Source organism: Anastrepha ludens, chromosome 6, assembly GCF_028408465.1.
Source record: "Anastrepha ludens isolate Willacy chromosome 6, idAnaLude1.1, whole genome shotgun sequence".
Lineage (NCBI taxonomy): Eukaryota > Metazoa > Arthropoda > Insecta > Diptera > Tephritidae > Anastrepha > Anastrepha ludens.
Window position 1 is genome coordinate 115143630 of NC_071502.1, and position 12443 is coordinate 115156072.

The 12443-nt window shown below is 38.7% G+C and overlaps 1 protein-coding gene across 1 annotated transcript; it reads left to right on the forward strand.

Moving 5' to 3' along the window:
* Positions 1 to 349: 349 nt before the first annotated feature.
* On the forward strand, positions 350 to 10859 carry LOC128867949 (uncharacterized). Its single transcript, XM_054109589.1, has 5 exons — positions 350 to 507; positions 572 to 783; positions 4413 to 5421; positions 7481 to 8491; positions 10578 to 10859. Exons 3-5 carry the CDS (start codon positions 4495 to 4497, stop codon positions 10818 to 10820), a joined length of 2181 nt encoding a protein of 726 aa, XP_053965564.1. The 5' UTR covers positions 350 to 507; positions 572 to 783; positions 4413 to 4494; the 3' UTR covers positions 10821 to 10859.
* Positions 10860 to 12443: the final 1584 nt, after the last annotated feature.

Sequence of the window (12443 nt, forward strand, 5' to 3'; positions counted from 1 at the left end):
CTTCGTAGTCTGCAAGGGCTCCGTGGACGCACTGGCGCGATCTGACGGTGTAGTAAGCTATGGGTTTTCGTCCATAACACTGAGGGTCTATAACAAAGACAAGACGTCTAATTTAAAGGACCCGGTTGGAGCTGAGATAGCCCCCACGGCGGAATCTGGCTCCGGTCCTAATACGGCTACAGCGCTAAGAAAGGCATCTGCTGACGGCAGTATCTCTTCCTTGTTAGATAGAGTACTCGATACTACTCTCACTGATGAGGAAGAGCTACTGGCGTCAGATTCAGATGAGCCCAACAAAACGGTGGTGGAGAGGAAGCCCAGTAACCATGATGTTACGGGTTCTTCAAATTAACCTTCACCACTCAAAGGTTGCGTCCGCCAACCTCATAATCCACCTGGCCAAAGGTGGACATCATATTGTCCTGATTCAAGAACCATGGGTATCACATGGACTTGTGTGCGGACTAAGGACTCAAAAATATAAACTGATGTATGCTCGTAACAAAGGTAATCCTAGAGCGTGCGTACTAATAAGAAAAGGGGTAAATGCTTTCATGCTCTCTAATTACAGCGACACCGATCAATTGACCATTAGCCTGGAGTCGGGAAATGAACGGATGTGGCTATCTTCCTGTTACCTCGCACATGACCACGAGGAGCTACCGAGATCAATATTCAAAGATCTGGTAGCGCAGGCGCAGAAGCTTGGCGCAAAGCTAATTATTGGTGCGGATGTAAATGCGCATCACGAGATATGGGGCAGCACTGATACTAACGCTAGAGGTGAGTGTCTCTTTGATTACCTGATAGGTACTAAACTACAGATTTGCAATAAAGGTAATAAACCTACTTTTGTCATTAGTAATAGATAGGAAGTGTTAGACGCTACTTTTGCTTTTGACTCCGTTATTGACAGAATTAGGAACTGGAAAGTTTTGGAAGAACATTCCTTCTCTGATCATAGATATATTTCGTTTGAGGTTAGCAAAAATCTACCGAATCCTAAGCCTGGTAGAAATATCAGGAAAACAGACTGGGAAAGGTATATAGATTGTATCGGGGTTACCCTAGGAACATGTCCATCAGTGGTACCGCAAAGCATAGAAGGACTAGAAAATTTGGTGCACAAAATTACCTACAACATGAATGCTGCCTTAGCGGAAGCCTGTCCCTTAAGAAGACTGAGGGGTAAACCCAAGCCTAAGTGGTGGACGGTTGAACTAGGCAAGCTTCAAAAAACAAGCAGAAGTGCTTTTAATAAGGCAAAGAAAACACGTCTCGCAGAAGATTGGGAAGATTATAAAGATGCTCTGAAAATCTACAAGAAGGAAATCAGGAAGGCCCAAAGGCAATCTTGGAAATCCTTTTGTGAAGAGGTTGAGGGGCAACTGAGACCTCCAGACTTCGTAAGATCTTAGCGGGAAGTCCTCAAAATTGGGAACTGCTACAGAAAAGTGATGGTACGTTCACTACAACCAGTAAAGAGTCCTTAGAACTTTTACTCGACACTCATTTTCCAGGCTGCTCAGACATTACTGGGCATGATATGGAAAATACAGTACACTGTTGTGAAGTCAGAATAGATGCTATATCTGAGGATCGGCTCTTATGGGCGATTGAAAGTTTCAAACCCTTTAAATCACCGGGTCCAGATGGTATTTACCCAGTGGAACTGCAAAAGACCGCCGGATATCTTGCACACTGGCTGCTAGCAATCTTCAAAGGTTGCTTTCTCTACGGTCATATACCTCTTAAGTGGAGGCAAGTCAAAATTGTTTTCATCCCAAAAGCGGGTAAAAACTCACATACCCATCCAAAAGACTTAAGACCGATATCTCTTTCTTCCTTCCTATTGAAAACTTTGGAGAGGTTGATAGAATTTCATTTAAGCCTAACTATAGATAGAAATCTTATCTCTACGTCACAACATGCCTACACGAAAGGGAAATCGGTAGAGACGGCTCTACATAACCTTATTTACACGGCAGAGAGTTCACTGCACAAACAGGAATTTACTTTAGCCGCTTTCCTTGATATTGAAGGGGCCTTTAACAATGTTGAAGGGGGGGCAATTACTGCAGCACTCACTGATCTTAGGGTAGAACCGGGCTTGGTAGGCTTCATTGGCAAAATGCTAAATAGCAGAATCATTGAAGCGGGACTAGGAGAATCGGTGCTCAGGAGATTGGTAAGTAGAGGTACACCTCAAGGCGGAGCCCTCTCACCGTTTCTATGGAACGCAGTTGTAAATAAACTTCTGTTAATACTGGAATCGGTGGGCTGTAAGGTGATAGCTTACGCCGACGATGTTGTTATTGCTGTCTCTGGTAAATTTGTATCTACATTAAGAGACCTAATACAAAATGCTCTAGATATATAGTGTGGTCTAGGAGTCGACCCAGACAAAACACAACTTATATTGTTCACTAGGAAACACAAAATCCCTCAACTAAGTCCAATTATGCTCAAGGGGGAAGCTCTTGTGATTTCGGAAGAAACCAAGTACTTGGGACTAATCATAGATAGGAAACTGACTTGGAAGTCAAACATCTTAGAAAGAGTCAGGAAAGGGAACCTAGCTTTTTATGCCTGTAAGAGAGCTTTAGGTAAGACCTGGGGAATTAAACCTAAGATTGCTCATTGGCTTTACACTGCTGTCGTCAGACCCATTCTTCTATATGGAAATGTTGTCTGGTGGTGTGCTATGCAGAAAAAAACCTATTCTAATTTATTGAAAAAGGTGCAGAGATCAGCGGAATTAGCAATATGTGGCGTCATGAAAACCACGCCATCCATGGCTTTGGATATCATACTACATCTGCCACCCCTAGATCTCTTCTGCAAATACTTAGCGGCCTGCTCCGCTGTAAGGCTCAAAGCGAGCTCACAATGGAAGACTGTCACACAGGGACATTCGACCATCTTAGACTCCTACACGGATATACCCAGTGACTGCGATTATCATCCTCCCATTCTCTGCTTCGAAAGGAATTTCCTAGTGAAAATCCCTTCTAGACTGGAATGGTTTGAAGAAGATCCAACACCCAACACACCCGTTAAGATCTACACGGACGGGTCTAAAATGGATACCGGTGTAGGATCAGGGTTATTTTGCGAAGAGCTTTCTATTAGTGAATCCTTTAAACTACCGGATCACTGTAGTGTTTTTCAAGCGGAAATAAACGCTATTCCTGAAGCCTTAAAATGGCTAAAGATAAACAGAATATCATCAACGGATATCTGCATTCTATCAGACAGCCAAGCTGCCCTACGAGCCCTGGATGCATTCCAAACAAGATCAAGGAGTGTCTTACGTTGTCGCCAATCTCTAAATGAGATGGCCACACAATATCGTATAACCTTGTGCTGGGTTCCAGGCCACAGAGATATACCAGGGAACTGTAGGGCCGACCAACTTGCAAGAGAAGGTACCTGTGTGCCAGACATAAGTAATTTTATGGAGATACCTCTCGCAACTTGTAAGCTTCTCATTAAGGACGCACTAATCAATTCTGCAAATCAAAGATGGATTAGCGCTAACACCTGTGAAATTGCTAGGCAAACATGGCCAAGGCTAAATTTACGTCTGTCCAAGAGCATTATAAAACTGAATAGACTTCAAATCAGGACCATAGTAGGGGCCCTCACAGGACATTGTCTCATAGGAAATCATGCAAAGAGATTAGGCGTTTACACGCATGATTTCTGTCGTAGCTACAGAAACGAGGAGGAGTTGGAAACAATTCAACACCTTTGTTGCACATGCCCAGCTCTAGCCAGAAGCAGGAACCGATTTTTAAAATCCTACTTTTTAACGAATATAGATAATCTATACATTTTAGGTATCAGCAACCTTTTACGCTTTGTCAAAAGCTCAGGATGGTTTAATATGGAGAGGGAAATGTAGCTCAGCCCCCGCGGCTTCACAACGGACCCATTTCGTGGTCTAAGTGGCATCGTTGTCTCTATGTGCGATGCGGCTGCCAAACCTAACCTAACCTAACCTCGTGGCAATGCATACTCTATTCCTTGAGTTATTCCTGATGTACGGATGCATCCGTGGCTCATTTTTCCGATGAGGAAGATAATCTGATAAAAAAAAATCCACTTCATCGCGCGACATATGAGTTGTCAACTTTGACGACAGAAAGTCGCACTGTGTACGGACATGTAAGCGTATCGTCACTATCGTTGCATTAAAATAACATGTCGTGCCGATGACGATACGACAATGTTACGAGCCGTGTGCAAAGGGCCTTATTCTACGTTAAAAATATACAGTGTTCTTAAGTGTGTCATATGTTTGACACCGACTGACGAAATTTAAATTGAATTTTCCATCTTAATAATTTTTTCGTTCATCTTTCAAGAATACGTAATACAAATTCCTTTTGTAATTTTATTTATTCTAGATAATCGATTTTTGCATTCTATACTTTGGCAATATTTAAATAAAAATTTCTTATTATCTGTGCGCAAAATTTGGTGGATAAAATGTTGAATGCGGAGAAGGAAAAAGAATTCTTAACACAATTTATGAGTAATAAAGATGTCCCGTCTTGGTACTGCGGCACATCGCTATTTCAAATTGAAGCTGCCGATCAGCTGTCTAACTCGATACGTGATGACGTCGAACAAGAAACATGTCACCGGGTGCGTCACTGCCTAAACCGACTAGGTTTATCGCCATCGGTGGCCAATAAGGATTTAAAAGTGCTTATGAAATTGAGTGGCGGCAATGATTTGGCATTTTTATGGTTTCTCATGGAGTTGTACTATAAGACGCCAGGTGGTCAATATGACAGCATCAATGAGCAAATAATACTAACGTCCATATCACATCTTGATATGATTACAACATTGCGTGAATTGGATCGTATTTTACCGCCCGGTAACGCATCGAAACGGCAATTGGAACAGCGACAGAAGCGGCAACAGAACAATAGAACTTGGAAAACGCCACCTCGTAGAAAAGTCAAGAAACATTCATCGCCCTACTTTAACCGGTTAGAACGACCAATACAATTTGGCGAGTCACTGGCTCTCGAACGACCTGATTTTAAGGTACGTTTCTTATTTTATGACATCTATAAGGATCCAAATTATGTGCCTCCAAACGAAGTGAATCGTTGGTATGCTAAACACTTCATGCAAACACCAAAAGGTATTACGGCTAGAACATTGAGTGAATACCTCAAAGAACTTATTGCAGCTATGAACTTTTTCCCAACAAATAACAAGGATGTCGTTAGCATAATTGATTTGGCATTAGATCAAATGACGAGGGCGAAAAAGCGTACAGTTGTGTGCAAGAAACATCAATTAGAAGAGGCGGAGCGCAAGTTTCGGCTTCAAATAAAGGAAGTGGAGCATAGGCAAAAATGTTTGAAAAGTCTTGAGCTTTTTCCTAAAAAACAGCAGGTATGTAAGTACATGTATACATACTTTCGTGTGTAAATTTTAACTTTGGATAGGTAGTAGGTAGCGAATATTCTATTACGAGGGCTGCTATTTATATTTTTATCTTTGGACACTTCTAGTGTTATCAGGCACCATCTGAAAATTCCATTCGAAAGTTTAGCATATTTTATGGAATAAGTGCGAAATAGCGACACCTCATCCCGCAAAAAATTAAAAAGTGGGCATACATACATGGTATAATATATTAATTGAACACGAGTTAGTTAAATAGAGATACGATTATCTTTCATTTGAGATGTAATAGTATATATTTACGGTAAAATTTCTTAAAAACATTGTTGCTTCACTTGGGTCCGAACGCAGGTTTTCGGACGACAAGGGTAGTGAAATTCAGTACATAATACTTTTGCGGAATTTCTTAAAACAAATTATAAATCATTATTTTATTATTTATTTGCACAAGAAATGTTGTGCAACCCTGAAATCCGTTATTCCATTTTTTCCTCGTTGAGGTGTCGCTAGTCTGCACTTCTGCCTATTTAATTATAAACGTCTTCGTGTACGAACCTTAATTGAGTTGTTTACAGTGGCTTTAAAAATTCATCTCAGCGAAAAAAGGTGGAACTAAACAATTAAAATATTCGTGCCATTATTTTTCACAATTGTCGACTGGGGGTAACAGGACTAAGAACTAAAATCATTATACCACAAGCAAGGAACATCCTTTAGAACCTTAAAAAACTGGTGCAATGAGGGCATTGTACAAGTTAATCACAAATAACTGCTGGCTACCTACATATACGAACGGCTCTCTGATAAATTCCCACTAGCGAACATCATATGCACATGGCTTCACAGCATCACTAGTTACTGTGGAGAGAGCAGAGCTGGGAGAGTGGCCATTGTAGTTAACAGCGAATATCATACGCATACGACTTTAGAGCGTTTCTAACAGTTGCAATACAAGACTGTGCGAACTTCACTGAGCACCAGTGCAGTTAACAGTGAACATTATACGCATCGCTTGCAGTTGCAATGCAAGTGTTAACTGACTGATGGGAGAGCGACCAGAGCTGTTAACAGCGAAGAGGAATTAAGTGTAAAGCGCTGGCCTTCATCCAGTTAGAATTTGTAAGTGGAAGCTGTCTTGCAAATGGGTCAATTTGGAGATCTTAGGGTTGCTAAAGCTAGTTTAACTTACATATTATATGGCATTTTTGTAAATTCAAATTCTCCATAAATAAATATTTCATAATTTATATAAAAAAGTAGTTTCTGATAGTGGCTGTCACCTGGCAGGCAGTGGCATATATCCGAGTGTAGTCGTACTGTGAAAAAACTGTTTAAAAGCATTGGATTTTCAGAGATGACATTTATCTGCATTGCCTTTTGATTTTCTTGCGACATTGATTTTTAAATATTTGGCTATATGTCTTGGTCAACGTGAGCTATTGAAACTTTTCTATAATAAGCTACCAGCTAGCAAACAACTGATTCTAAGATATTTTCTTATTTTACAAACAAATGTTTTTTCAATGCATTTTACGATTATTACTCATTAACGCATCAACCTAGACGGTAGGGCGAATTAGGTGCGCTTAATTTTGTTGACTTGGTGACCACAGTCGACCTAAGCCACGTGTTAAAACCAAAAAAAAAATAATTCATGTTCAAAAATACGAAATCTTTTTATTCAAACCTATTGCAAAATCTAAAAGGGTTCAGAGGCGGATAGGCAACCGTCAAAAGTGGAAACGTTTTTACATTTTACTCTATTATTTTCATAAGGAATAAAAAAAGGGAAACTACGCATACCGGCGTTTGTTTTACACATTGAAAAATGCTTGGTTAATATTTGTTTCCCCCCCCTTGTTCATTCCTCTCGGAAGCATAGGGCGTCGACAAGACTTGTCGTGCGTTGGTTTCGTTAATCTATTTGATTTCTGACAGGGTAGGTGATTAGCCTGTCGCTACACTTTTTCTTACCACAGCAGCAAAACATCGATAAGAAATACATACATATACATATATGTATGTACATCTGTTTTCCACATTATAGGCACGTCTTGAAAAGATACAAAAAATGTTGGAAAAGGAGGTCGAAATGCATCGTCTTCAATATCAGCGAAAACTACGCGCTCACATGGGCGGCCACAGTTACGTACGCGTTCTTGGCCAAGATGGTTATTGCGAGCACTTAATTGAAGATGATCAAGAAGAAGCATGTGGCGATAAACAACAATGTGCAAAAACGGCTTCTGCCGCATCGTTGTCAATTCGTCTCAATAATAGTTTACAAACTGTCGTGCATACAAATGATTTTAAAACGAGCACCAACGCTGACAAGTTGATCGCTAAAAATCATCGTTTGTCATTTGGACGAGAGGAAGATGAAAAAGATGACGATTTAAATAACGTCTATTGCGGAAACTTGGCTACGCCACAATCATCGGAGCGCTTCTTTATAGGCCCAAACAAAAACAAACCATACAAATTTGATTACCCGAAAATTTTCCATTATGAGGAAAAGAAGAATGACCGAATTTTCATTAAAAAGAAATGCGTTCAGGCACTGGATGAAGAAGGCAAAGTAGTAGTTAAGAAGATGGTAGATCAAACACCGGATTTGGCTGATTTATCAAAGAGACAAGCCGATGAAATATGGAATCAAGAACAGCAAGCATGGAATGCAGCGCATGAAGAGCGAACGCCAAGCGCAGTATCTGATCCTTATCCAAAGGATATGCCTCGTTTGCCATTCTACGATTGTGAAGATAAGAAACTAATGAGCGAAATGTTGAAAATTGCTTTACTGGAGATGAGCAAATATCCAAAATTCGTATTAGCTTCGCTTCCAAATGCTTACAAACTACCCATGCTTCGCGAATGGATCTATCAACGCTACGGCAAGCGCTACACCCAAAGACAGCGTTTAAGCGAAATAAGTAATTCACTTAAAATAATGAGTACGTTGCAAAAATTGAAATTGCAAACAAAAATTCCGAGACCGTCTGCAATTGGCGTAAATACGGAACAAAACTATGGATGTCACAAATATATTATGAGAAAAGTGAGTACAGTGCTTTCAATAATTATGTATGTACAAGGTGGGCCATATAGCGTTTGCTTTTTGAACCACCTATTTTTTTGAGAATGGTAACACAAATGGCATGTCAAATGTGCTCATAATTTACTTAAAGGTTTGACATTTACGAAATGGGACGCTGTACGCTTAAACAAAATTGGGAAATATTGAAAACCTATTTCCAAAGTGGTGAGTCTTCTTCTTCATCCGCGGTTACAGTAAATGGTGAGCGTTACCGTGACATGCTCAACGAGTTTTTGTTTCCAAAAATTGAAAAGGATGACATGGACGACATTTGGTTTCAACAGGACGGTGGAACTTGTCACACTGCCAAAGTATAATCAACCGAAATTCCGATCAATTGGCCGCCTCGGAGCTGTGATTTAAGCCCGTTGGACTATTTTTTGTGGGGGGCCGTTAAGGACAAATGCTATGCGAACCATCCAAAGACGATAATTGCTTTAAAACACGAAATCGAAGTTGCCATTCATGAAATTGGAGCCCAAGCAATCGAAAATGTGCTTAAAAATTGGGTTCATCGAATGGCCTACTGTAAAGCCAGTCGTGGCAGTCATTTGAACGATATTATTTTTCATTCCTAAATGACAATGCTCAACCTTCAAAATAAAAAAAAAAAGTTTAAAAAAATATTGATTACTATATTTTTTATAGCCGATTCAAAAAGCAAATTTTACATGGCCCACCCTATAGTAGCACAGTGACTTATTTAACATGTTTGACAATTTTTTTATTTCTTTTTTTTAATTTTAATATTTTTTCTATGAAAATTAAGTTAATTCTCCCACAAAATACAAAAGTTTCAAATTTTGTGCAATTAAAAAAACCAAAAATCAACAAATATTTAACAAAATTTCAAACTTTCTGATCAGAATATTTAGAATTTTGAACTATGTAGGGTTGAAGCCCACTGAAATTTAATTTAGTACAATATAAAAAATTGCAAGTTTAGAATGGCTCAAAAATTGCTTTGAATTTTGACTTTTTTTTTTTTGCTGACGGTGTTCGTTATTTTCTTCCATATAAAAGTGTCGAGCATTCGAGAAATTGAACCGCCACAGCCGAATGGGTTGGAGCGCGACTACCATTTGGTAGTGCTCGGCTTCGAATCATCGGGTATGAAACACCGAATCACAGACAAAGGTTTTGCTGATAGCGGTCGCCCCTCCGCAGACAATGGCAAACCTCCGAGTGTATTTCTACCATGAAAAAAGCTCTGCATTAAAAACAGTTTGGAAGCGGCATAAAATTGTAGGTCGCTGCATTTAGGGAACAACATCAAAAGGAGGTAGATTTACTCAAAACGGCGCAACTTTTACAAACGTCAAGCAATGGCCATACAAATTTTGGTAGGAATGTTAATCACAGACGTGGCAACCTTACAAAAAAACCGAACTCAAATTAGTTGACATGGAGCGTCACCTGGTACTTTTTTATCAAGGAGCTATTCGAGACAGGTTTAGCTTCTTTAGATTACCCATCAATGCTTCGAATTCATTACAGTTTACTGCACAAAGTGAAGCATACATATGTAAGTGTAAATTGGCGCAAAATTAATCATCCGATTTTGTTTTTCAATAACTATTTTACTAAATAGATAAACATTTATTTGAGTAATGGAAATCTTTATTTTAATTGTTACGCGCTCCATTGCTTGTCCATTTGTATAGTGCAGTTGTCAATTTCACAAGTGTCAATTATGGTTGACGTACGAAGCCATTTGCAAAATTTATGAGTCTTGCGATTTTTGCGTCACCTTGTATTTGAAATTGCAATGATAGAACTAAGCCGACCATCCGCCAATCTAAGTCTTGGTGCAAATGACGCCGTCTTTTCAAGTTATCACCGGTTAAAGGCAATGGAGAAGACGGCTCTAAGACAATTAAGTTTCAATGCTCTTAACTCTGAGGCTCTTAATTCTGCTTTCCATTGATAACTTCTACGATATTTTCTAAGATTTCTGTTAAATTTTTATCCAGTGCTCAACTCAGTTGATACATCTGACATAAAATATTTCAAGTGTTGCTGTTTTTTGTTTTCTTCACTATTCCAGGTCCACATAGCTAGACAAGCTTATTATAATCACCTAAATACGGAACTCTTGAGACGCGCACGTTACTTTTGGTTTGCGATGCGTAATTTTCTCTGTGCACTACCGCTTAATGCAACATTTTTTGCTTATTTGCCATCAAGAAAAGCTGATAATTATCTCTTCAAGCCGTGGAAATTGCACGAGTATATGAACGCTAAAGCGGAATGGGATTTAAGGCGTTCACAAAAGAAATTGGAAATGTAATTTGATGTAAAATTTAATAAATATAAATTTATGTTAATATGAACTTGGATATGAATTTTCTTTATTGTCAATTTATCTTTTAGGGAAACATTCTTAAACTTATTTTTACTTACTACTATTTTAACATTCAAATCTTTAAACATGATTTTGGAAGATAATTTAAATTGAATTCTTTGGGTATGTTCTTACCTTTTGAACGTATGATGGAGCAAATTCATGTCCGAATAAAAGCGATGACGGTTTTCAGTATGACTTAAGGTATCCAGAATCTACCATCGACCAGTATTTCCACGTTAAAGTTGTTGGAAAACAATTGAAAATTTGGCATTTTGAAACCTGGACACATTCCGCTAATTCTGTATTGCTTAAAGAGAGAAAGAGAGGGAGAGCTAAGTGTCTGTAATAAAGGTAAGCAAATATGAATAGGATTATATAATCAAGACGAATCTATGCAAGGTGATATCGATTCTACAAATATAACTATTTGGTGGGCTATTATCAAATTTTAGCTAAAGGAAAAAGAGGTAAGAAAATACAAATACTCTCACTTTGACAATGAAGCATCAATCAGCTGATGAGTCTTGGATGTAATGAATTATTACTGCAGAACGACCGGTAATCGATTTTTTAGGCCGAATAGAAATCTATCCGGACATTTTTTGGGCCCTAGTAATAAGCAAACGAGAAAAAGGAGTATTTTTTATTAATAAAGAGGCAAAAAATCAATCACAATAATTTCAGTTCATACATACGAATACATATGTACGTACTCATGATTACAAAAATAACAACAAAAAACCTTGTTTTTAACTGTGCACATGTAGTAATTATTTAAGCCTCCATTGGGCACCCGGATCGGGCCAGAATTTTTCGACTTTGGACATGAATTTAACATAGTTCTATTATAGCTAACGACTTGAGCTTGAAGATAGCTTCCCAAAATGTAATTTACTATCGATTGGTGGATATAAACTTTTAAAATGTATCTTCGAAGAGGACAAAAAAGGCCAAGCCCAGGTGCACAACCAAAGATTTTAAAAAAGGCATCCAACAGAGGGTTAAGTTTAATAATTTTATATTATAATAGCATGGCTTATCGGCTTTTTCACCTTGCAAGTGGCACCACCTATTAGTATAGAGCTGGCCTACCCACACAGAACAATTCATCACCTCCCATACTCTATACTTATTTTAGAGTAATTTTTTCAGCAGAAACTGTGGGCTTTGATACCAGTATTCTGTAAGTATAATATTAGAATTTCTTCTGAGTAGATATTCACATGAGGTACAGAAGGCGCTCATCTCATACCGCTATTCCGCTCTCAGTAAACTTAACAGAATCGCTGTATATGTGACTTCACACTTGTGTAACTTATTCGGGTGTTGTTTCTGTAATTTTTCCCCATTTTTGCATTTTTACTTGCATTTTCACATTTCTCTCAAAACCAAACCAAACTAACTTTTTTGGGCGAACATGCCTCTAGTCCATGATGGAAAGAATAATGAGATGGCGACTATCGTGATCCCGTTACTTTGCTCTCAGCGAATTTGACAACGAGTTACGTGATTTTAGCTCCAGTATGGCCAGATTACTTACTATTTTCGTAACTTGATTAAGCATTT

Excerpts from the sequence above, each read along its gene's own strand:
- LOC128867949 (XM_054109589.1), top strand. The coding sequence starts at position 4,495 with ATGTTGAATGCGGAGAAGGAAAAAGAATTCTTAACACAATTTATGAGT. Across the intron at positions 5,422-7,480 it reads TTTTTCCTAAAAAACAGCAG|GCACGTCTTGAAAAGATACA; the intron begins GTATGTAAGTAC and ends TCCACATTATAG. Across the intron at positions 8,492-10,577 it reads ACAAATATATTATGAGAAAA|GTCCACATAGCTAGACAAGC; the intron begins GTGAGTACAGTG and ends TCACTATTCCAG.